Raw genomic sequence first — 22,368 nt, 5'->3', positions numbered from 1 at the left:
TGTTCTATATGTTCCAAGATTTAAAGTAGGTCCATATTATATTTATGGACTTGTTGGTATAATTGGACGGAATCTCGGTCAGCTTGAGTGTCTTTCGGACCACCCGGATCAAGGTTGAAGTTGGCAGATATTTTGGTTCTAGTTTCGTTCTTCACGAACGCGGAGGGAGTCTCGCATCCGCGATGAAGGATTTTGGGCTGGGGCATTTTTGTGCTTCGTGCTCAGGGCATCGCGATCGCAGAGCATTGGGGTCAATGGCCTACGCATTCACGATCATTGGGTCGCGTTCGCATTGGGAAAGGCCGGTTGGGGGATGGCAGGCCTTGGCCTTCGCGTTCGCGAAGTGTAATCCAGGTTAGGCATCGCGGTCGCGAATCCCTTGTCGCCTTTGCGATGAAGACTTTTGGGGCGATGGCAGCTTTGCCTTCGCGATCGTGAAGGGGCTTCCGCGATCGCGAAAAAGGAATGCCTGGGTAGAACACTTTTTAATAACAGGACTTAGGCTATTTTCCCCATTTCTCATTTGTGGTGGCCAATTTTGGAGCTTCTTGGAGGGGTATTTTCATCAAACACTGTTGCACCCTACTTTTCACTAGTCAAGACAGGATTCAACTTGTGGTTTCTCTGTTATTGATGAAAGAGAGTCGCCACCTAATATTTAAAGGTATACTAGGGTACTTGTTTAATTACTAAGTTATGTTCATTATAAGTCTGCAAACCGGTGAGATTATGGGTAAGGTTTTTTGTTCTTCTAAGTGGAAGGTGTTAGGCACCTCTTAAAATATACTCGAGGTAGCTCCATAGGACTCATATTAATTTTAAGGACTCAATTATTTATACTATGCTTTGGTTATTACTAAGGTAGGGCTCGCTATATACTAAAGGGAATGTGTATGTGTAAGACTTAAGAAGGGTATGAGATTATAAAAGAGTTTGTTGGAGGCTAAGAGAGTTTTGAAAGTGGTTTTATATTTTTAAGCTGGCAATTATTAAGTCATGAAAGTAACTACTTTAAAGAATAGGTGCTAGAGTAATCTTAAGAGCTGTTTGTAAGAAAGATAATTTTAAATTGTACCGTGGTTTTTCAAAAAATCTGAAGAAGCGAGTCTTTGGATATTCATTTGAGACTGTCCGTTACTGCTTTTTTATGAAAATTTGTTTTCATTCCTTAGTGAAAATCAGTGATTCTTTCCTAATTTTCGTTGGAAAGCGGGCTGCCGTTCTAATAAAGGACCTGAGCTTCAAAACTCTTTAAGAAAAAAAAGTTAGTGTGCAAAATGAAACGTTATAATTAATAGGAGGTGAAGATTAATTACTAGCTATTATTTTTAAGTCCTATATTAATTAAGGTTTGCCTAAGTTTCATGTAATACTAGAGCATGGAAGTAAAGTACATAATCTAATATATGAGTGTTAATACATGATAATGAATATGCGATAAGACAGCAAAGGCAAAAGGCAAAAAATAATTAAAGCAATAAACTAAGCTATGTAAATAATGGGCAGTAATGAAGGAGTAAGGGAAAAGACTAGACTCTGAAGATTGGGAATCAATAAGGTAGGCCCAGCAATTTGAGAGGCGCAGTTACGGCAAGACGGGACTCTTCAAAGATGCATCAAGGCTGATTTGGGCCTGAGTTTCTTAGGAATTCAGCATGCCCAAATGTGTACATGTCCAAAAGAATAAGAAGGTCATTAGAAATATTCCTACATTCTCAACATATTCAAATACACATGACAGATATATAGACAAATAATTGAAACAAGAAAATAATCATCACTGCGGAAAATTATATTGATGTTATGGCTTTACTTAGCAAATAATCCATATTGAAAAACTTCAGTTGTCATTAAACATTAAACACTTAAAGAACTAAATGTGTTAATGAAATAAGGGCTAAGGAGGAAGCCCCACTCAAGGTCGATGACCCCTTTGGATCCCCCGACACTTCAAAGTTCCCAAGGGACTCAAGGCCCAGGAAAATATTTGTGCCGGGGAAGGCAGCCTAACCTAGAGTCGAACTCCACTCCCAAATACCCTTAAACACTAATAACATATTTTCTTTAATGGTTTGAATGCCAATGAGGCCCTTCCAATGCAAATTAAATGCTAAAGCATTACGTAGCACAAAGTATACTTTCCTTTCTAACATAAGAACATACAATCTATACTGAATTACCAAACAAATATGTATTCATATGATTTCTAAAGATCTAATTCTGAAACTCATACCGGTGAACATCAAAAACATCATAAACATGTTACAAAAGGCTAAGCCTATATTAAGGCAATACTCCAAGAAAAGGTAAATCTATACAACACCAATTCATCATATATAGAGGTTTCACAGGTATTTATGACATGATCAACTTTCTCAATAGGTCCAGTAACTTACAAACTACAACAGGGAATTCTTAAGTATCATGCTCCTAATGGCATTACCTTCAAGCAAATCATCAAGTTCGAATAGTATCAGTAAAGATCCTTGTGAGACTTTAGGGACTAGACTTGGTTTTAAAATTATCAAGAGAGTAGAGACTAGGATAATTCTAGACAGAATGTATAACCAGGAATTAAGTAAGAATATCCAGTAGTTAATTAGCTACTTAAATATCTCAGGTCAGTAATGACCTTATGCAGACAGAGGAATCCTTATATGTTTTGAGAGTTGGATCAAGAAAAGTTACAGACAAAGGATAGGCATTACATCAGGACAGGTTTTAACTCAAACTTAATTCTAAGTTAGCACATAGATACAAAGATGATCATGCTTCTTTTTTACAAATTATCACTTAACTACGGTAGAGTGACTGGATTCTTTAAAAGATAAAGATGCATGCGAGTCCTTTCAAAGATGCATGATGACTCTAAAGGTAAGAGATAGAAGATATAATACTAAATAAGCATGTTGATGGGGGTGTTGACTAACCAAGAAAATAGTTAAGTTTAGTTTATCCAATTACCAGTGTTTATAACAGATAGGAAAGAATAGTATCCTAATCACATTATGAGGAAAGATAATATAACCTAAACAGGTGTGTGCAATAAGATTACAGAGAGAAAAAAAGAGAGGTTTAGTTCAAACAAGATCATGTTAACAGAAGCAACAAGCAACTAAACATAATGAAAGACCATAGTAGAAACTCAGAAATAGTCTAACAGACATGAGCAGGGAAATAACATATAAACACTTAGAGTTCCAGCTTAAGATTGAAGGATGGGAGATATAAACTGAAACACCTTAAGATTCATTCAATCATAACCATAATAATATAGGTTCAACTTCAGAAACTCACAAGCTACAAAGATGCAACATGCAAGGATAAAGGTTATTGTATGCCAACAAAGCTTATAAGGTTCATGTGAACATGAACATATAACAACTTAAACATATAGACTGTTGGAACTCAGGGAATAAGATCAGCAAGAATCAATCATATAGTTTAATCAACCATCATTTAAAGACTCATATCAAGACAACTAATCACAAGTAGTCATTAAACCAACAGAGCACAAATATTAACATATTAAATACCATAGAACAACTATAACATACATAACCTAACTTAGCATGCTTGTATCATTCAAAGAAACGAACAAAAGAGAAAAGTGAGAGAGGTGCTGACCTTTTTTTAGAGCAGCAAACCAAACGAGAGCCCTTTTCAGTTGCTTAAGATTCCAGAACACTCAAGTTTAGACCAATAATAGTACTCAGCAAAAAGGAAAAGGAAAACAGTGAGAAACCTAAGGCTAAATTTCTCAGTATTTTTTTGTGTGTGTATCTCTTTAATGTTACATAGTTGGTTCGTGATGTTAGGTGATAGCATTGAAATCCCTATTTATAGTGGCATTTAATGCCTTAGGGTTTCAGAATTCAAACTAAGATAGTGGAAGATGACTCATGATAATGATGATAGCAAATCGAGTGAAAATGAGAAGACAGGGGGAAATTCAATATTGAGTTTACCTGAGTTGAGGGTAATTGGTTGTTGAAACTTCGAACTAACGGACAAACCCTAAAACCCATAGGTCACTGCGTTTGACCTCTGGGTATAGGATTCCATGATGATTTTCTGAAGAAGGTTTCATGCATGCTCCGATTTGACAAAGCATGAATGAACATCAAAGACTGGATATTACGTCTTTAGGTCTAGGGTTTCAAGATTCAGAGGTTTGAATTTTGTGATTGAGAAAGGAATTTGCAGCATGATTCCCGGACTTCAGGAGGCAAGAGGTGATTTCACGCTTCGATTTGAAAGATCATAATAGAGCTCAAGCAATTTGAGCTTTCATCTTTGAGTCTAGGGTTAAGCTTTGGTAATTTCGAATTTGTGTGATGAAATGGGAATGAAATCAGCGAGATTCGCGGATTCAGAAGGCAAAGGAGATGAAGTCTCTGATCGAATTGTGACCTTGCACTAATTTGTGCAAGGTTTGTGATTGATTGAGTTCGTGAGGTTGAGAGAAAAGAGAGGAGAAAGGGAAAGAGAGGCGGCCAGGTCTCTGAGTGAAATGATTAGGGTTTGAGGAGGGAGTTTGATCGTCTCTAAGTTAAGATAGGGAGATGAAATGGGAGCAGTTGGATCTGTTGATCAACGGCTCCGAGCATTTTGATAATTAAGATTTTAGAAATAATTTAGATGGGAAAAAGTGGTGGCCGTTAGATGATAGGGTTTGGATGGTCGAGATTAGGTCTCTGGGGGACGGGTATTTAAATTAAAAGAGAAATTAGAGAATAAGCGTGAGTCATTGATCAGATGGATCAACGGCTCATCTATGGGTGTGTTTGTTCTGTGAGTTGAGAGTGAGGATGGCGTGGCATGTTGCAATTGGAGCAGATGGGGTGGCATAGATTGCCAAAGTGGAGAGATGTGGGCAGTTTGGGTTGGGTAATTCCGGGCTGGGCCTTGTATTTGGGCTAAAAATTATTTAAAAGATAGCCACTTTGTATTGGATTCAAGAATTTCAATTGTGGCCTTTTTGGTCTTTAATCCCTTTTGAAATTAAGTTAAATAAACTTAATAATTTTGAATAAAATATAATAAAAATTATAATTGTTAAACATTACTAATTATTATAATTAATTAATTATTTGTAAAAATACTTCACTAGGACATTACTTTTTAACTATGAAATAGTAAACTAATTAACTATTTTAAGAAGTAAATTTATTGAATTAATTATAGAACTTACGTATAGAAATTATTTTAATAATCCTAAAATAGTGAATATATTTATAATTACATAATACTAATATCAAATGATTAATTTTGAAACTAACACTGAATTAATTTGTAGAAATAGGTATTCATTACTAGAAAATACTTTGAAAATATTTATTGCAAATTATTAAGTATAAATTAATTAATTTTAAAAGGGAGGGTCAAAATTGGCCATCAACAAGCACTATAAGGTAAGTGATTTTTATCTAATGTGATTTAAATACATGGATTATGGATAAATTTTAACATAGAAATTAGTATAATTTTGGAATTTTGTTGAAAAACCTAGGGTTTAGTAAAAGTGGGATTTGAACACGAAATTGATTATAGAATTAGATATAAATTATATATATGAGTTTGTAAGGTCATGGGTAATAATTATCTATGAAAAATTTTGGAATCCGGGCAAGTGGGCCCGGAGGTGACTTTTATAGATTTTCCGAGCGGGGTTGGAAAATTACTCTAATAGTTAAATTATGAACTTTTGAACATATATTTATAGATTTATGCATCATTTAATTAGTTTCGGGTTGCTCGGCGTCGTTTTGAGGTAACTAGTGAGGTTTGAGAGCCGAGTAGAGGGCTTGGAAGCAAGATAAGTCTCTTGCCTAATCTTGTAAGAAGGAATTATCTTCGTAGGTGCTTTAATTGTTATGTGCCACTTTTATGAGTGCTACGTACACACGAGTTGATGAGAGTCCGTACCTAACTAGAATCATATTTATGTCCGGGTAGACTTAGTACTTTACCATGCAATATTTATATTACTTGAACTCAACTTGTTAGTTTAATTACTTAAATTTATAATTAAAATTTGATTAGAGATTATGTTAGGTCAAACCTCATTACCTTGAGTTTTTGGCGGGATATTTCATTGTCGGTAAAAATCATGCTTTCTTTATGTTCCTATCCTTGTATTGCATTTATTTGACCCGTAGTTCGAAAAGTTCCTCTATTCATATGGATCGGGACATATGCCTCGACAGTGCTATGAAATAATATTATGGATCAGGTCGTACGACATCGGAAGTGTATTTGAGATGCATCAATGGTTCGGTCCGTACGATCACGGTAATGTATACTATTATTAGGGATCGAATCGTATAACCTCGGCATAATTCGTGCGTAATATCGCTAGGAGTCAGAATATACTTGAGATTTCCTTCTTGATTTGAAACGTGGCATTTACTTGATGTTCCTTATTTGTTTGAGATAGCACATGATATTTGAGGATATCATATTGTCTTTATGTTGAATGATCATGTTAGTTACAGTTTCTTATTTCATTATTATTGTTGCGTTTCTTGCCTATCTATAAATCATGTACTTTATTTATTGGACCACTAGTAAGTGTCGATGTCGACCCTTCGTCACTACTTTCTTCGAGGTTAGACTATATACTTACTGGGTACGTGTTGATTTACGTACTCATACTACACTTTTGCACTAATTATGCAGGTACTTCAGGCGGTCATACGGGTGCGTATACGCATTATCCGGAGGCTTAGTGGTGAGCTGCTCTCCCTGCTCCGATCTGCAGCACCCGGAGCCTCCTTCCTTTTATATTTATCCTTTCTGTCTATTTTGTTTCAAACAGTAGTTATAGTGGTTTGTATATATTCTACTAGATTGCTCGTGCACTTACGACATCGCGTTTTGGGACGTTTCTAGTAGATGATTATGATTGTACCTGATATTATCATTATTCCGCTTTATGTTTCATCAATACTTTATGTCTCCATGATTTTTCTACACTTAATTTTATTTACTTAATGAAACCCATGATTTCAAAAGCATAAAAATGGATAATTAAGTTGTTGGTTTACCGTTGGCTTGCCTAATGACGACGTTGGGCGTCATCACGGCCTATGGTGAGAATTGGATCGTGACAATATGTATCAACAATATAAAATTTTCTTAAACGATTAATGCGGTTTAACCTTTTATAAAAGGTTAGTTATCATCTTGTCAAGTTATCAATTATCATAGAGTTTTATCTATAACTACCTTATAAGTGACCTGATTGTGTCGATATTAGTTTATACAAACAATGCATAGAACATAAATTGCTTAAAACATATTTATGTAATCAGGTTACTTATAAGATAATTATATATAAATTTTATAATAAGCGTTAATCGGTAATTAGACCAAAAAAAAAAAACGATGACAAAACTACTATTAGTCTATTACATGTTAAATACACTTATCAAGTAAAAAGTCTTTAAACTATCAGAACCAATCTAAGCATTAAAAAAATCAAAACCAAAACAAAAACAAAATAATACTAACATAATGTTGGGAGAATTACACTATTTTGAACCAATTATAAATGACTGGCTTGAAAGTTTCATTTGTAGATAAAATAGGACGTGGCTTTATCCCATTGGAAAGCCACCTTATTCCCCCATCCAAAGTGACAAAATTATTCAATCCAAAAACTTCTTGTTCTGGGACCAGAATCAAATACCACAGATATTGTCCTTAAGTTATTTTCGCCATTCACTCTCTTTCTTTCTCTCTTCAAATGGAATCTCATTAAAAAAAAAAATTGCATGCAAAAAATATAACTGAATAGGAAGAGAGTAGCAACTCTGCTATCTCTTTCCAAATTCAATATTCATGGCTCCAACTCTTACTTCAAATTCATTTCTCCTTACAACTACACCCCATCCAAGATTATCATTCAAGAATTCAAGATTCACTGTTTTTGCAAAGAAGTCTGGACCTTTCCCAAGTTTTCGCCTTGGCAAATCAGCTGAGTCTTCTAATGAGGAAAATCAAGAAACTACTACAAGCAATTCTAGCATTCCCTTCAGTTTTGACTTTGGTAATGTTTAATTGTGTGACCATAAAAATGTTGAATTCTATTACTATTTCATCTTTGATTTTGGTAACGTTGAATCGTGTGAACATAATATTGAATTGTGCTACCATTTTATCTAAAAGTTTAAGCTGTTAGAGAGAGCACGCTTTTAATTATTTATTATATTGTGTTGAATTGTGTGGACCTGATTCTTTTTCACGAGAGAGCATCCTTTGAATTAGTATTCCCTTGAGTTTTAATTTTGGTGATGTTGAATTGTGTCTTTGATATTGAAGTGCATTACCATTTTATGATTTTATCTAAAAGTTTAAGCTGTTAGAAAGTATACACTTTTAATTACTTAATTATATTATGTCTCAATACGTCGGCTTAAATCTTTTACATGAGTTAAACACATGAAAGCAACTTACCTTTTTTGGGTGTCACTTGTGATTTGAATTCTGGACCTCTTGCCTGTTCTGATACCATGTTTAGTTTAAACTGTTAGATAGAACATACTCTTAATTACTTGATTATATTATGTCATGAACAGGTAAGTTACCTGATGTGAAGTCTTTGATACCTGTTAGCACCAATCCATCTTCTGGTTTGGCTTTTGGAAGGCAAAGGGCAAAGGATCCTGGAACAGTTTTTGTTGCTGGTGCTACTGGACAAGCTGGTGTCCGCATTGCACAGACGTTGCTTCGCGAAGGTTTTAGTGTCAGAGCTGGAGTTTCTGACCTTGGTGCAGCCCAAGAGCTAGCTCAGTTAGCCGTTAGCTACAAGGTTAGTTTCTTTGTCCCTGGAAATACAGAACTTTTTAGAGTATCCGGCATTGGTTGCAAGAATGAAACTCATCTTCTATATGGTTTGCGTGATATTACCTCATGAGCTAGCTTTCAATTAGCCTCAAGGTCCATTTATCTCTATCTAAGCCATAGCCAGAGCCATCGTTGTTGTTGTGTTGCACAATATTGAGCCTGCATGCTATGTTGTCCACCAATGGCGGATGCAAGATTTCCGCTAAGGGGGTTCAAAAAAGAAAAAAATTAAAATGGATTGTAGCTAGTGGGGATTGAACCAATGACCTTATAAAGGTTTTGAACCCCCTTGACCACTAAGCTATGCTTTTGGGTTGTGTCAAAAAGATTCAAAATATAATATATAGAGATAAAAAAATAGATTTTGCCTTATATATAGTGTAATTTTTTGGCGAAGGGGGTTCGGGTAACCCCCTTCCGCCCCCCTAAATCCGCCCCTGTTGTCCACGGTCTAGACGTCCAGCCTTGCGTGGAAGGGGAGAGTGAGTGTTAGAGTGTCTCGCATTGGTTGAGGGAATGGTTTGTTGTATGCTTATATGGTTTCAGTTTCTGACAGTACTCACCTCATAAGTTAACTTTCGCAACAAAGTTAGTCCCATCATCCATTTTTCGTAATAGAATTGATGCTGAACGTTTAGGTGTATTCAACTTTTGCATATGGCGAAAGATTTTAATGAACATCTTGAAACTTAGCAATACAAGACAATTCTCTCGATGGTTGTCGGCTCATTTGAAGGAGTCATAAATCAATATTGTTTAACTGCTTGGGCACCGAGTGTTCCACTACGTAAGGAATTACGTCAGAGGATCGATGTTCGAGTAGTATAGTAGGATTAAAGCAGCAAACAACGCATCCATATAAACTGCTCAACAATCTTGGAGGTAGTAAAAACTCAACCAACAAGTGGAATATGATTTTCTATACCATTTCTTTGAATGCCACTAAATGAAAGTATCTCCTTTGCAATTAGGTATAAAATCCTTGAGGCCAAAACAAAAAAGGATTAACTTGTAATTGGAGACTAGGCAAACAAAATGCTCTTAATACACAGTAAGAGAAGCGGTAGTAGAAAATAGATTTAACTATAAAAAAACAGATCTGTTATGTTTTTCTGACTATGCATGTTGCATCATTGCAGGTAATCTCTAACGATGAGTCAAAACGCCTGAATGCGGTTGCATCCACATTTCAAGATGCAGAATCAATCGCAAAAGCAATAGGAAATGCTAGCAAAGTTGTGGTAACTATTGGTAAGGGAGAGGATGGTCCTACAACTGAAGTCACCACAACAGATGCCGTACAAGTAATACAAGCTGCACAATTAGCTGGTGTCGGGCATGTGGCCATAGTCTATGATGAATCTTCTTCAATAGGCTCTACCTACAATGTGCTCGACGGCATTACATCTTTCTTCAACAATCTGTTCTCAAAATCTCAACCACTGACGATATCGGAGTTTCTACAGAAGATAGTGGAGACAGATGTGAGCTATACACTCATAAAAACCAGCTTAACAGAGGATTTCTCCCCTGAGAGCTCATACAACATCGTCGTGTCAGCTGAAGGGAGTGCTGGTGAAAACGCCTACAAAGTAATGTAATGTATGCAATATTTCTTTTACATTATGAAAATTCTAACAAAATCCTAAGTTTGAGCATACTACTTTTGTTAGTGCTGTACATCTTAATTTTTAAAAAATTCAAAATTTGCTATATAACTTGTCTTCCGACTTGGAGAAAGTAGGTGTGATTTGCATTATCTGCTTATATGCTAGATAGGCCTTTAGCTACACGTACACTACCTGTTATCTTTTCCTTTTCTCCCGTCCCAGCCCCCTTTTTAAAGCGTGAGGAGTAGATTTATTAAGCTTGTGATCCCTTACTATCTCGTCTTTTTGTGGAAAACAGGTGGCTAAGTCTGAGATAGCTAAGCTAGTGGTGGATGTTTTCTCCAACACTGCAGTGGCAGAAAATAAGGTATCGACTGCTCTTTGTATATTTAAAGATTCTTGTGATACATTAATCCATGTAGCTAAACTTGATTCTCAATAAGTAAAGCTGAGGAAAGAGTTCAAATGAATTTTATTTGGTATTATACCATTAGGTATATGCAGGGGCGGATTTAGGGGGGCGGAAGGGCCGAAAAATTACGTTGTATATATAAGTCAAAATCTGTTTTTTACCTCTATATATTAAGTTTTGAACCCCTTTGACACAACCCAAAAGTGTAGCTTAGTGGTCAAGGGTTCAAGATCTTTGAAAGGTTATAGGTTCAATTCCACTAGCTACAATTTATTTTTTTTGAACCCCCTTCGCGGAGATCCTGCCTCCGCTACTGGGTATATGATGCTGCTCAACTTAGATGCTTTTACATAAGTCTACTTAATTATTTCACCAGTCGTCTTAATTAGTTATCATTGTTACCATTACATTAATAGAGACGGATTCAGGATTTAAACACTATGAACCCATTTTATTTTACAGTTATGGATTCATATAGACTATTTGTTACAATTTTTGTGAATTTTTACACATAAATTTAACACTTCACGCCGAAAGTATTGGATTCAGATGAACCCGGCAATATGTTGCATCCGCTTTGTACATTAGGTATGTCGCTTGTTAGGAAAATGGTTATTAAAGTCACGAATTGTATGTCGGGGCAAGGATAAGTGTGAGTTTTAGAAAATATCTAACCTTAGAGAACGCCTAGTTTCTTTTAAATAAAGCATAACGGAACGGATACATAGATTCATATTATCAGCCCTAGCTAGTTCATAGTTGAGACGTAGTCGATTGATTGGTTAACTGATAACAGGAAATTCTTTCCTTTTACAGGTTGTGGAAGTCTTTACCGATCCATCAGCATCAAAAAAGACTGTGGATGAACTTTTTAGGTAATTGCCCTCTTTTACTCAATTGTCTACAACCTTTGGATGCCATATCATCTAAATAAACGAACTAACGATTATATATACAGCACGATTCCCGTGGATGGACGGAGAAAGGCTTATGCAGAAGCACTTGAAAAATCGAAAGCTGAGGAAGAAGCTCGACAAGCTGCTGAAGCGTCCAAGAGACAGGAAGAAGAGGCGAAGAAGCTCGTAAAGAAAGAAGCAAAGGCTGCTAACGTTGCTAAAGAAGCTGAAGAGAAGGATTCATCAGCCGCAGGTCCGTCTGTTGAAAGTCTATTGGACAAAGCAAAAGGCTTAAGTATAGGATTTTCAATTGAAAAGTTCAGCTCGCAATTGAAATCAGCTGTTGAAAAGGTCGGCGAGGAATCAACGCAGGTAGCTACCGTTAGGGGACAGGCCAAGGCCAGAAATTTGCCTGCTCAGAAAGCAGTGATCAAAACTCCTCCTAGGAAACCATTTGCTTCGAAAAAGAATGAGGCGCCAAAACCAACAAAACAAACAGAGACTAAAACTGAGACGAGGAAGGTTTTTGGCGGGCTGTTTCAGCAAGAAACCATCTATGTTGATGATTAATGAGAAGGCTAAATCTTAATTTTCTTTGTTTTATTTTAGCTAATTATGCCGGACGAGTACTGAGGTTAAAACAATGGTTTAACTGAGGCTGAGTAAGAAGCATGTAAATCACTACACATTTCTGTGGATCTTAAATTGTATATTTTGCATGAAATGTAATATTCAAGGCACTTGTTCATTGTTTTTCCCGCTTCCAAATAATAATACTAGCTTGTTCACTTCGACGCTCAAGTCAGTTATACTAACTTGTTCACTTTCTTGTGGTAGTAGCAAGTAGGGGCGGCGACTAAAAAGGTAGCGAGACTGACCGCAATTTCAGGAATAGGTTGACTTTCTTTCAAAAACAAATGAATTATAGTAAGAGAATAGGATGTTAGCTAGTTATGGTAGTAGTTCCTTTTGTTTGGTTGCGCCGGTTAGTTCTCTACGGAAGTTATGAGTGCTCTGATACTCATTTCTCTGAGTTCTGGTAGTTTTCTTCAAATGGTTGTGGCGATTACCTCCTAATGGAGGTGATGGATGGTCTGACACTTCTTCTTTTTTTTTTGATTTCTGAGATATGTGACGATTAATATTGATTGTGACATGAGAATGGTGATGACTGTGTTTTTACTAGTTGGTGGATGGAAATGGTTCTATACTGGCACGCTCTCTTTATGTTATGCTCCTAATCATCGATTTGAGAAGCTGAAGTGGATGCTCGATCTCTCACCATACTCTTGTACCGACTTATGTGTCATACTGTATAAAACCTTTGTACCACAAACCGAGGGCGTATCTAGCATGTTAGGATATGGGTTCACGTGAACTCATTCCACTCTCCATAAACCATGTATAATAATGTCATATTTTTTCAAAATTACTTAAATGCATGTATGCGCACCCATGCTCAAAGACTCCTATGGTGCAATAAATATTGGTTGCACCTCTACGAGTAAAATTTGCGGTTCAAATTCTACTCCGGACAGTCTTATTTTCAACATAGAGTATAGATATATGCGTGAAAATCACTAAAATTTTAAAAAGAATATAATTTTGAACCTATAATTTCAAAAGTATAGTGGGTTCATGGTAAGAGACTAAAGTTAAACAAGTTAAATCTAAATTTTAGATCCACCTCTTCACAATATTGCACCCATCATCTTGAAAATCTGGATCCACCTCTGCCACAAACTAGAAGACTCGTGAAATATACACAAAAAATTATAGGAAAAATGACATTGTATAGCCGCTCTCAAAATAATAATATTTTTTATATTTTTGGTATACGTATACATTTCTGTATGTTATATACAAAAAATTTACAAATATTATACACGTTTGTGGCTACCGGATGTTAATAGTTTCGGCCGCGGGCTGAGAGTGATCTTTGCCCAAAATTATACTCCAACAAAGATGAGTTTGATATCCCAAATCAGGGGACAGTAAGTGTTAGCAATTACAAATTTACTTTTAAAAGTCATATTGGACCGAAAGTAAGATTTTGATTGGTAATTTAGAATAAATCGTAATTAACCTGCTATATATAAAAAGTTAAATTACACTGATGCTGTAATTTATAATGTAGTCTATATAATTAAAATCCTACTCCTTGTTAAAATTACAGGGCATAAAATCAGCCATTGCACAATGCTAGAAGCGTGTTATGTGTATAATAAAACTCGTGCTTTAGCGGCACGAGATAAATTGAACTACTTTTACCGCAAATCTCTATTTTTACATTTTTCACGTTCAATTCAACACTTTATTCGTATATAGTTTGCACGAGAAAAATAACATGTCATATTAACATGCACCTTGTGTTATACTTCTGACCAAAACTTCTACCTTATCAAGTACTCTTACATTATATTTATATCCAATTCTTGCTATAATTAAAGATTCCATTAGAAAAATTCACATTATTTGTTCAAGAAATTGGTATCCACCTTCAAAAAAATTTCTCCTTAAATTTTATTTTTCATGTCGTTCATGGTTTCCACAAACTTGATTTCTCTTATTAGACGTAAGATTATGCAATTATCCGATGTATTAAGCGGAAAATTGTGCAAATCATTGCTAATTTCAGGACTAATCCTCTATGTTATCTACATTTTGCTCTCTAATCATTCATGTTGCTACGCAACCACTATGTTCGATAACCTGATGAGGTTCAAAGGTGACAATCAAGATGATTCTCCCACCAATGTTAGTCATCTAGTTTTCGGAATAACAAGCTCGTCTAAAACTTGGAAGGACAGAATATCATACGTTGAGTCCTGGTGGAGACCTAACGTAACACGTGGATTCGTGTTTCTAGAAAATTTTCCAAGAGAATTACTTTCGTGGCCTTCTTCGTGTCCCCCTTTCAAGATCTCAGAAAATACATCGAGATACAAAATGTACGATAAGCATCCGATCCCGCAAACCATACGGATGGCGCGCGTCGTAGCGGAGACATTCAAGATGGAAAATAAGAGTGCAAGATGGTACATTATGGCTGATGATGACACTATTTTTTTCCTAGATAATTTGGTTGAGGTTTTGTCTAAGTATGATCATAGGAAATATTTTTATGTTGGGATGAATTCAGAAACTCATGCATCAAATTTTGTTCACTCGTTTAATATGGCTTTTGGTGGAGGTGGATATGTTTTTAGTTATGCTCTTGTGGAGGCAATGGTAGATAATTTGGATATTTGTATTAAAAGGTATCCAACTTATTATGGGGGTGACCGTATTTTGCAGTCATGTGTAGCTGACTTAGGTGTCTCTCTCACTCGACAAAAGGGCTTCCATCAGGTATTTTTTCAGGAATTTTTACGCAAATAGTTGGTTGTATTCACTATTTACTTTTTTTTAGTGATTTGTATAAATTATATATTGATTATACATAATTATACACATATTATTCATGAATATATATATATTATATATGCTGACTGTTTTTAGTTTAAACGGTTGGGCGACGGTTTTTTAGGTTAATTCTTCTTTTTTGCAAAATCTTAGGGCATGTTTTTAAGATAACTATTAGTGAATTTTAATTGGTGATAGTGGGTTAATTAATATTTCACGAAGTTACTTATTAATGATTAATTATCATAAAGATTTACTTATAATTATTATATAAGTGATTTGATTATATAAATATTTTTCACATTATTAAGACATAGAACATAAACTCAACATAGATACTTGTTAGCTTGACGTAAAAGAATTAGTTGGTCTTACATAGATATGTTATAGCCAACGAAATGAAGGATCTCGTCAACTTTGACTATGCATCTACATGTTTTAACCTTATTTACTTGAAAGAACCTGCTGATTTAAATTAGTGGGCTAAGCTCTTCCTTTCATTTTATATGATAGTGTTTGATAGAATATATAGTTCAAATTATTAATTTGACTTATAATCTAATAATATTTTTGTGACGAGGAAGGAAAATAAAAATAAAAAAGTTGTGGTTGAAAAGCGATCAAACATCATGTCAAAGTTAAAGTATGAATATAACTTAATAAATTTAATAAACTCTTGAAAATTGTGAAAGTTGTATAGAAATAAGACACCACCAAATATTTTGTAACGTCTCAAAAAGAATATCATAGTAATTGAAACAGAAAATATTAGTAATTAAAAGCAAATATGTCAATAATTTGACGGTCAAATTTGCCGCCTACATTCTAATCGAGGGAAGCTAATTTCCATAAAAAGTGGAATCAATAATTCAAAGAATAAAGCAAGTTATATATGTGTGATACAACGTGATATAATACATGCTACATAAATTATATGATGAAAGGGAACATCCTTTTCTAGTCAAGAATCTATGTCTGGTCTGATTTCTATATATATTTATTACTATAGCATGTAGAATTTGAGTTTTGTGCACTCATAGTAATAAATTTTTATGTCACAATGTTAATTAAGTTGACTTATAATAACATATAATTAATTTAACAGGTATGTTATGGTAACTTGAATATAAAGTAATAACCTATTATATCTGGTGGTATGTATATAACTTAAATCTCATTTTTATAAGTGATACTACAATGACAAGGATTTAACAAGAGTGGGTTGCTCTAGTGGTGTGCACCCTCCACTTCCAATCAAAAGGTTGTGAGTTCGAGTCACCCCAAGAACAAGGTGGGGAGTTCTTGGAGGGAGGGAGCCGAGGGTCTATTGGAAACAGCCTTTCTACCCTAGGGTAGGGGTAAGGTCTGCGTACACACTACCCTTCTCAGACTCCACTAGTGGGATTATACTGGGTACGGTCTTTCTACCTAGGGTAGGGGTAAGGTCTGCGTACACACTACCCTTCTCAGACTCCACTAGTAGAATTATACTGGATTATTGTTGTTGTTGTTACTACAATGGCAAGGATGTATCTACCTTGCCTTAGGCGGTGTCACGAGACACCCCTTCATCAAATTATTTTATTAGATATGTATATATAGATAATAAACAAAATAAAAATATTAGTATAAATATACATAAAGGCACTGTTTGTCATTATTGTGATTTATTTATTTATTTAATTATTTAAATATTAATGCCGTTTACAAAAAATTCTATATACGCCACGTCTTTTTTATTGCAGATGGACCTGCATGGTGACATATCTGGATTCCTATCAGCACATCCCCAATCTCCTCTAGTCTCTCTTCACCACCTTGATTTTGTAGACCCAATATTTCCTTTAATGAACAAATCTCAATCACTAAACCATCTTATGAAAGTTGCAAAATTAGGGGATGAATCAAGAATCCTACAACAAAGCATTTGTTATTACAAGCCCAAAAATTGGACATTTTCCATATCATGGGGTTATTCTATTCAAATTTATGAGTCCATCTTTCCTCCAAGTCTAATAACAATACCATTACAAACTTTTATTCCTTGGAGTAAATTGTTTAAACCTTGGTTTGTTTTTAATACTCGTTTGCCTTCTAATAATCCTTGTGAAGCTCCCCATTTGCTTTTCTTTGAGTCTATGCAGAAAATGAAAAATCATTTACTTACTAATTATACAAGGAAATATCCACGTAAATTACCTCCTTGTTCATTCAGTGGCAATCACTCTGCAAATCACATTTCAGAAATCCATGTCCTTTCTCCTATGAAGAAGCTTGACTCGGTGAGTATCGGTACGATCTTGATTTAAGTTATATACATTGACAATTTAATTTTTTTTAAACTATTAGTGAGATTATTTAATATGTGATAACATACTAGTTTTCATTTTTGCCAACTTATTCACCAATTAATGTTATATTAGAGATTTACTTACAAGTGACTTGCTTGTGGAAATATCTTTTCCACCGTCAATATGTATAACTTAAACTCTTTTTTATTATACTTAACTTATATATATATATATATATATATATATATATATATATATATATATATATACACATAATTTTTATACTATCAGTATATTCTACCTATTATAGTAAGTAATACGTCTTATTTTCTAGGTTACCAATCTAGCTTATGGATGGTTACCTATTTTTATCTTTTAGATAACTTGATAGTGTAAAATTTTAACTGGTTTTAATGGTTTAACTTCTATAAACTAATAGTTCTTAAAAAATAAATTACGCCATCAGGTCACATAAAAATTAACTAGAGCTAACTGCCTATAATAAATTAAACAAGTTACCTAAAAAGGGCATGCCAATAGTTATAACAGATTAAATTATACTGATAATGCAAAAGAAAAGTATTACGAGGTTGGGTTGATAATAATCACTCTCTCTGTTCCAATTTATATGAACATTTACAAGGGTCAAATTGACTAACTTTTGGTGTGAACCCGAATAGAAATTATTTTTTTTTGAAATAAAATTTACGAAATTAAATAAAAGATACGATAAGTCTTAATAGTAATAATTCAAAATATTTGCAAAAAATATAATCAAAGAGAACTTTATTCTGACTCCCCGAAAAGTAATAATTTCACATAAAGTGGAATAGAGGAAATATATAGTAATATTTATGTGACTAGCATTTGTTTTCAGGTGGGTAGCAGAAGAGAGTGTTGTGATGTTGTAAACAAGGCTGAAACGAACGTTACAGAAATCAAACTTAGAGACTGTATGCAGGATGAAATTATCCCATGATTGTCAACACTGTCGAAGAGTTGCTCTAACATTCTGGAGATAATTCTGAATGTATGTATTAAGTTATTTGAAAGTTTGTATGTATATAATGAGAATTCTGCACTTGACAAATGTTACATGAGAATAAAAAAGTTAATTAAAACTCGCAATTTTTTAGCTCTGTCAATTGATTTACTAAAAATATCTTTTGAAAAAAAAAAACAATCAATTGATACTTTTTATGAAATTGCATAGATTCCTTTCTCCTTTTTTTGGGGGGGGGGGGTGGGGGGTTGAAAAGGACGAACAAATGGAAGGAAAACTTACATAAATGTCCCAAGTAAAATTTACCAACCTCTAGCCATTAGTCATAGACTTACCAAAACTAGCCAAGCACATATAAAAATTGGAAAACCAAATAAATAAGGTTCTTTCTCTCAAAGAACCACATGCAAAAATCACCTTCCATATTTTTAAGCGTGATAAACAACATTAGGTGCAAGACGGAAAGGAAATTTCATGGATGAGGTAGTAAATAAGGTGATGAAATAAAAAAAAATACAATATTCCAAAAATCTAAGCAAAAACGGAATTTTTTTAATGGGTATAGTTGAAATTCATTGAAAACATATAGATAAGTCAATATACAAAATTTGAGGAAGATTGGAGATGATTTGGATTGGTTATGTATCAAAATTCGTAATTAAATCGAGTTCAAAATATTCTTATGCGACACATGTATCACGCATGTATCTTACACACAGGTATACATGGATATACATGTGATACACAATTGATACAAATATGATACATATGTGATACACAGTGTGATACACATCATTATTTTTTTATGTTCAGTTTTTACTTCGATTTTTCAATTCAAACCACCTCAAAACTTCACCAAATCATCCTAAAATTGAGATTCAAGCTCCTTAAAATGTACCAAATCTATTCTAATAACACTCACTCAAAAGAAAGTAAAAATTTGACACTTTTTTGCTACAAATAACTAATAGGCTAATATTAGTAATATTTTATTAATTGATCAATTTTTATAATGAACTACTTATAAATGGACATAGCCGGTAGTTTCCCCAAATAGAAAAAAATCTAAACTTTTGACTTGTGAGGCCTTGAACTCCATATTAATTGGGGATTATTTACAATGAATGGTCTTTTTAGGTGAAAATAACACGGGCTAGTTAATTTTCGAACTAGTAATTAAAAAATAGCCATTATTTTGTTTCAACGTGAAAAGTTTCAGCATAATATACTAGAGATTGGTGCACATGTGTAGATTTTCCAGCATATTATGCTGGAACTCCATCACACGAAAAGTTCCAGCATAATATACTAGAGATTGGAACACCTGTGTATGAACTTCTAACATATTATGTTGGATCAGTATATTACGCTGGAAGTTCACATGTAAAAAATTCGAACTCCAGTATATTATGCTGGAATATTTTCGGATTTTGAACAATGTTTTTATTCAAATTTATCTTTACATGAAAAGTGACTAATTTTTGATTACTTTAAAATTGTGACTATTTTTCAATTACCACTCGTAAATCTGTCTATTTTTGAATTTCACCCCTTCTTTAGGACGCTCTTTAAAATTACTTCTTAGCCTAATTCGCTAAATTTCACCTTTTTAGAGTAGTTGGATGATTTTCTTTGGGAATATTTGCACCACGTAGCCACTTTGTGGCATGTATTTAAAATTTATTCACTATTTAAAGAAAAGGCAACCTATTAGAAGAAAGGAACACTTTTAAAAAAAAAAAAATCCCATCTTTTTTCTTGGTCTAGCCACTTGGAGACACCTAAAGTGGTTGTGGAGACTCACAATATAAAAATCTTTTCACAAACTTAACTTCTATGATATGGATTCCTTTGAAAACTTACTAATAATTCTCGAGGGATGCTATTTAAAGATTAGACAGTATTTATTTTGTCATGAAATTTAAAATTAAAAATCTTAACTTCAGGACAATTTAGGATTTTTGTCCCAAAAATTTAAACGGAAAAATTGAAATTCAGGACACACTGACTAATTCTTAAATAGCAGTCCTTTAGAATGACTAACTGGTGTCATTTCTATTTCGAACTTCAGGTTACTGCCTTGAAGTTCAAACTATTGAAACTGGACTTCAAGTTCAAACCAATATGAAGGCAGCGGAGGAGGGAGAAATTCAAAAATAGCTAGATTTACGAGTGGTCGTTCAAAAATAGCCATAGTTTCAAAAGTCATCGAAATTTAGCCACTTTTCATGTAAAGATAAATTGAACGAAAATACTGTTTAAAATCAGGAAAAATACTCCAGCATAATATACTGGAGTTCCAGTATATTATACTGGAGTTCCAACAAAGTATACTGGAACTCCAGTATATTATACTGGACCGGTCTCTGTAGCAGCAAAATAATGACTATTTTTCAATGACTTGGCAAATGATGATTATTTTTGAATGACCAGTCCGAAAATTGGTTAGCTCGTGCTATTTTGACCAGCGGAGGAAGCTAGATGAAGGATTAGTCATTATTTTGCTACAACAGGATTAGTCATTATTTAACGAAAAGGCAACCTATTAGAAGAAAGGAACACTTTTTTAAAAAAAAATATTCCCACCTTTTTTCTTGGTCTAGCCACTTGGAGACACCTAAAGTGGTTGAGGAGACTCACAATATAAAAATCTTTTCACAAACTTAACTTCTATGATATGGATTCCTTTGCAAACTTACTAATAATTCTCGAGGGATGCTATTTAAAGATTAGACAATACTTATTTTGTCATGAAATTTAAAATTAAAAATCTTAACTTCAGAATAATTTAGGATTTTTGTCCCAAAAATTTAAACGAAAAAACTGAAATTCAGGACACACTTGAGGAGACTCACAATATAAAAATCTTTTCACAAACTTAACTTCTATGATATGGATTCCTTTGCAAACTTACTAATAATTCTCGAGGGATGCTATTTAAAGATTAGACAGTACTTATTTTGTCATGAAATTTAAAATTAAAAATCTTAACTTCAGGACAATTTAGGATTTTTGTCCCAAAAATTTAAACGGAAAAACTAAAATTCAGGACACACTGACTAATTCTTAAATAGCAGTCCTTTAGAATGACTAACTGGTGTCATTTCTACTTCGAACTTCAGGTTACTGCTTTGAAGTTCAAACTATTGAAACTGGACTTCAAGTTCAAACCAATATGAAGGCAGCGGAGGAGGGAGAAATTCAAAAATAGCTAGATTTACGAGTGGTCGTTCAAAAATAGCCATAGTTTCAAAAGTCATCGAAATTTAGCCACTTTTCATGTAAAGATAAATTGAACGAAAACACTGTTCAAAATCCGGAAAAATACTCCAGCATAATATACTGGAGTTCCAGTATATTATACTGGAGTTCCAACAAAGTATACTGGAACTCCAGTATATTATACTGGACCGGTCTCTGTTGCAGCAAAATAATGACTATTTTTCAATGACTTGGCAAATGATGATTATTTTTGAATGACCAGTCCGAAAACTGGCTAGCCCGTGCTATTTTGACCAGCGGAGGAAGCTAGATGAAGGATTAGGAAGTTGTCTATTATAGGGGACCATTTACACAAATAGCCGCTTCTAATGCTGTTATTTGAAACATGATCACAAATTAAAAAGAATTGTGCGACTTTAGCCACCCCTTCAAAACCTTACCAGTTACCACCAGATTTTCTCTCTCTCTCTCTTCTCGTGGTATATATAGAAATTAAAATTGTATGACTAATCCAGGAACCTCTGTGGAATACATTTCATTGATGTTTCAAACCATTTTCTTTTAACCCAAGCAGAAAGATGGTCTTCTTATTTTTTCTAGTGTTGTTGAACTGAAAATGAGACAAGAATCTGCAGGAAGTTGATTTTGGATTGGCTATACCAATAGTAGCAGCAATTGG

The 22,368-nt window shown here is 34.2% G+C and overlaps 2 protein-coding genes across 2 annotated transcripts; both read left to right on the top strand.

Annotated features, from left to right (window-relative positions):
* Window positions 1-7,697: 7,697 nt before the first annotated feature.
* LOC104113375 (protein PLASTID TRANSCRIPTIONALLY ACTIVE 16, chloroplastic) lies at window positions 7,698-12,556 on the top strand. The gene is made up of 6 exons (XM_009623516.4): window positions 7,698-8,053; window positions 8,583-8,815; window positions 9,990-10,442; window positions 10,759-10,827; window positions 11,689-11,747; window positions 11,831-12,556. Exons 1-6 carry the CDS (start codon window positions 7,846-7,848, stop codon window positions 12,336-12,338), a joined length of 1,530 nt encoding a protein of 509 aa, XP_009621811.1. The 5' UTR covers window positions 7,698-7,845; the 3' UTR covers window positions 12,339-12,556.
* Window positions 12,557-14,269: 1,713 nt separating this feature from the next.
* On the top strand, window positions 14,270-18,443 carry LOC117280848 (uncharacterized). The gene is made up of 3 exons (XM_033660605.2): window positions 14,270-15,119; window positions 16,919-17,455; window positions 18,342-18,443. The coding sequence occupies exons 1-3, from the start codon at window positions 14,301-14,303 to the stop codon at window positions 18,441-18,443; spliced, it is 1,458 nt and encodes a 485-aa protein (XP_033516496.2). The 5' UTR covers window positions 14,270-14,300.
* Window positions 18,444-22,368: the final 3,925 nt, after the last annotated feature.

Source organism: Nicotiana tomentosiformis, chromosome 2, assembly GCF_000390325.3.
Source record: "Nicotiana tomentosiformis chromosome 2, ASM39032v3, whole genome shotgun sequence".
In the NCBI taxonomy this organism is placed as follows: Eukaryota; Viridiplantae; Streptophyta; class Magnoliopsida; order Solanales; family Solanaceae; genus Nicotiana; species Nicotiana tomentosiformis.
This window is presented reverse-complemented; position numbering and strand designations above follow the sequence as displayed.

What these genes read in the sequence shown, in the direction of transcription:
- LOC117280848 (XM_033660605.2), top strand. Translation starts at nt 14,301, where the DNA reads ATGTCGTTCATGGTTTCCACAAACTTGATTTCTCTTATTAGACGTAAG. An exon ending in GACAAAAGGGCTTCCATCAG is followed by an intron (nt 15,120 to 16,918) that starts GTATTTTTTCAG and finishes TTTTTATTGCAG; the next exon opens with ATGGACCTGCATGGTGACAT. An exon ending in CTATGAAGAAGCTTGACTCG is followed by an intron (nt 17,456 to 18,341) that starts GTGAGTATCGGT and finishes ATTTGTTTTCAG; the next exon opens with GTGGGTAGCAGAAGAGAGTG.
- LOC104113375 (XM_009623516.4), top strand. Translation starts at nt 7,846, where the DNA reads ATGGCTCCAACTCTTACTTCAAATTCATTTCTCCTTACAACTACACCC. An exon ending in AGTTAGCCGTTAGCTACAAG is followed by an intron (nt 8,816 to 9,989) that starts GTTAGTTTCTTT and finishes GCATCATTGCAG; the next exon opens with GTAATCTCTAACGATGAGTC. An exon ending in CTGCAGTGGCAGAAAATAAG is followed by an intron (nt 10,828 to 11,688) that starts GTATCGACTGCT and finishes TTCCTTTTACAG; the next exon opens with GTTGTGGAAGTCTTTACCGA.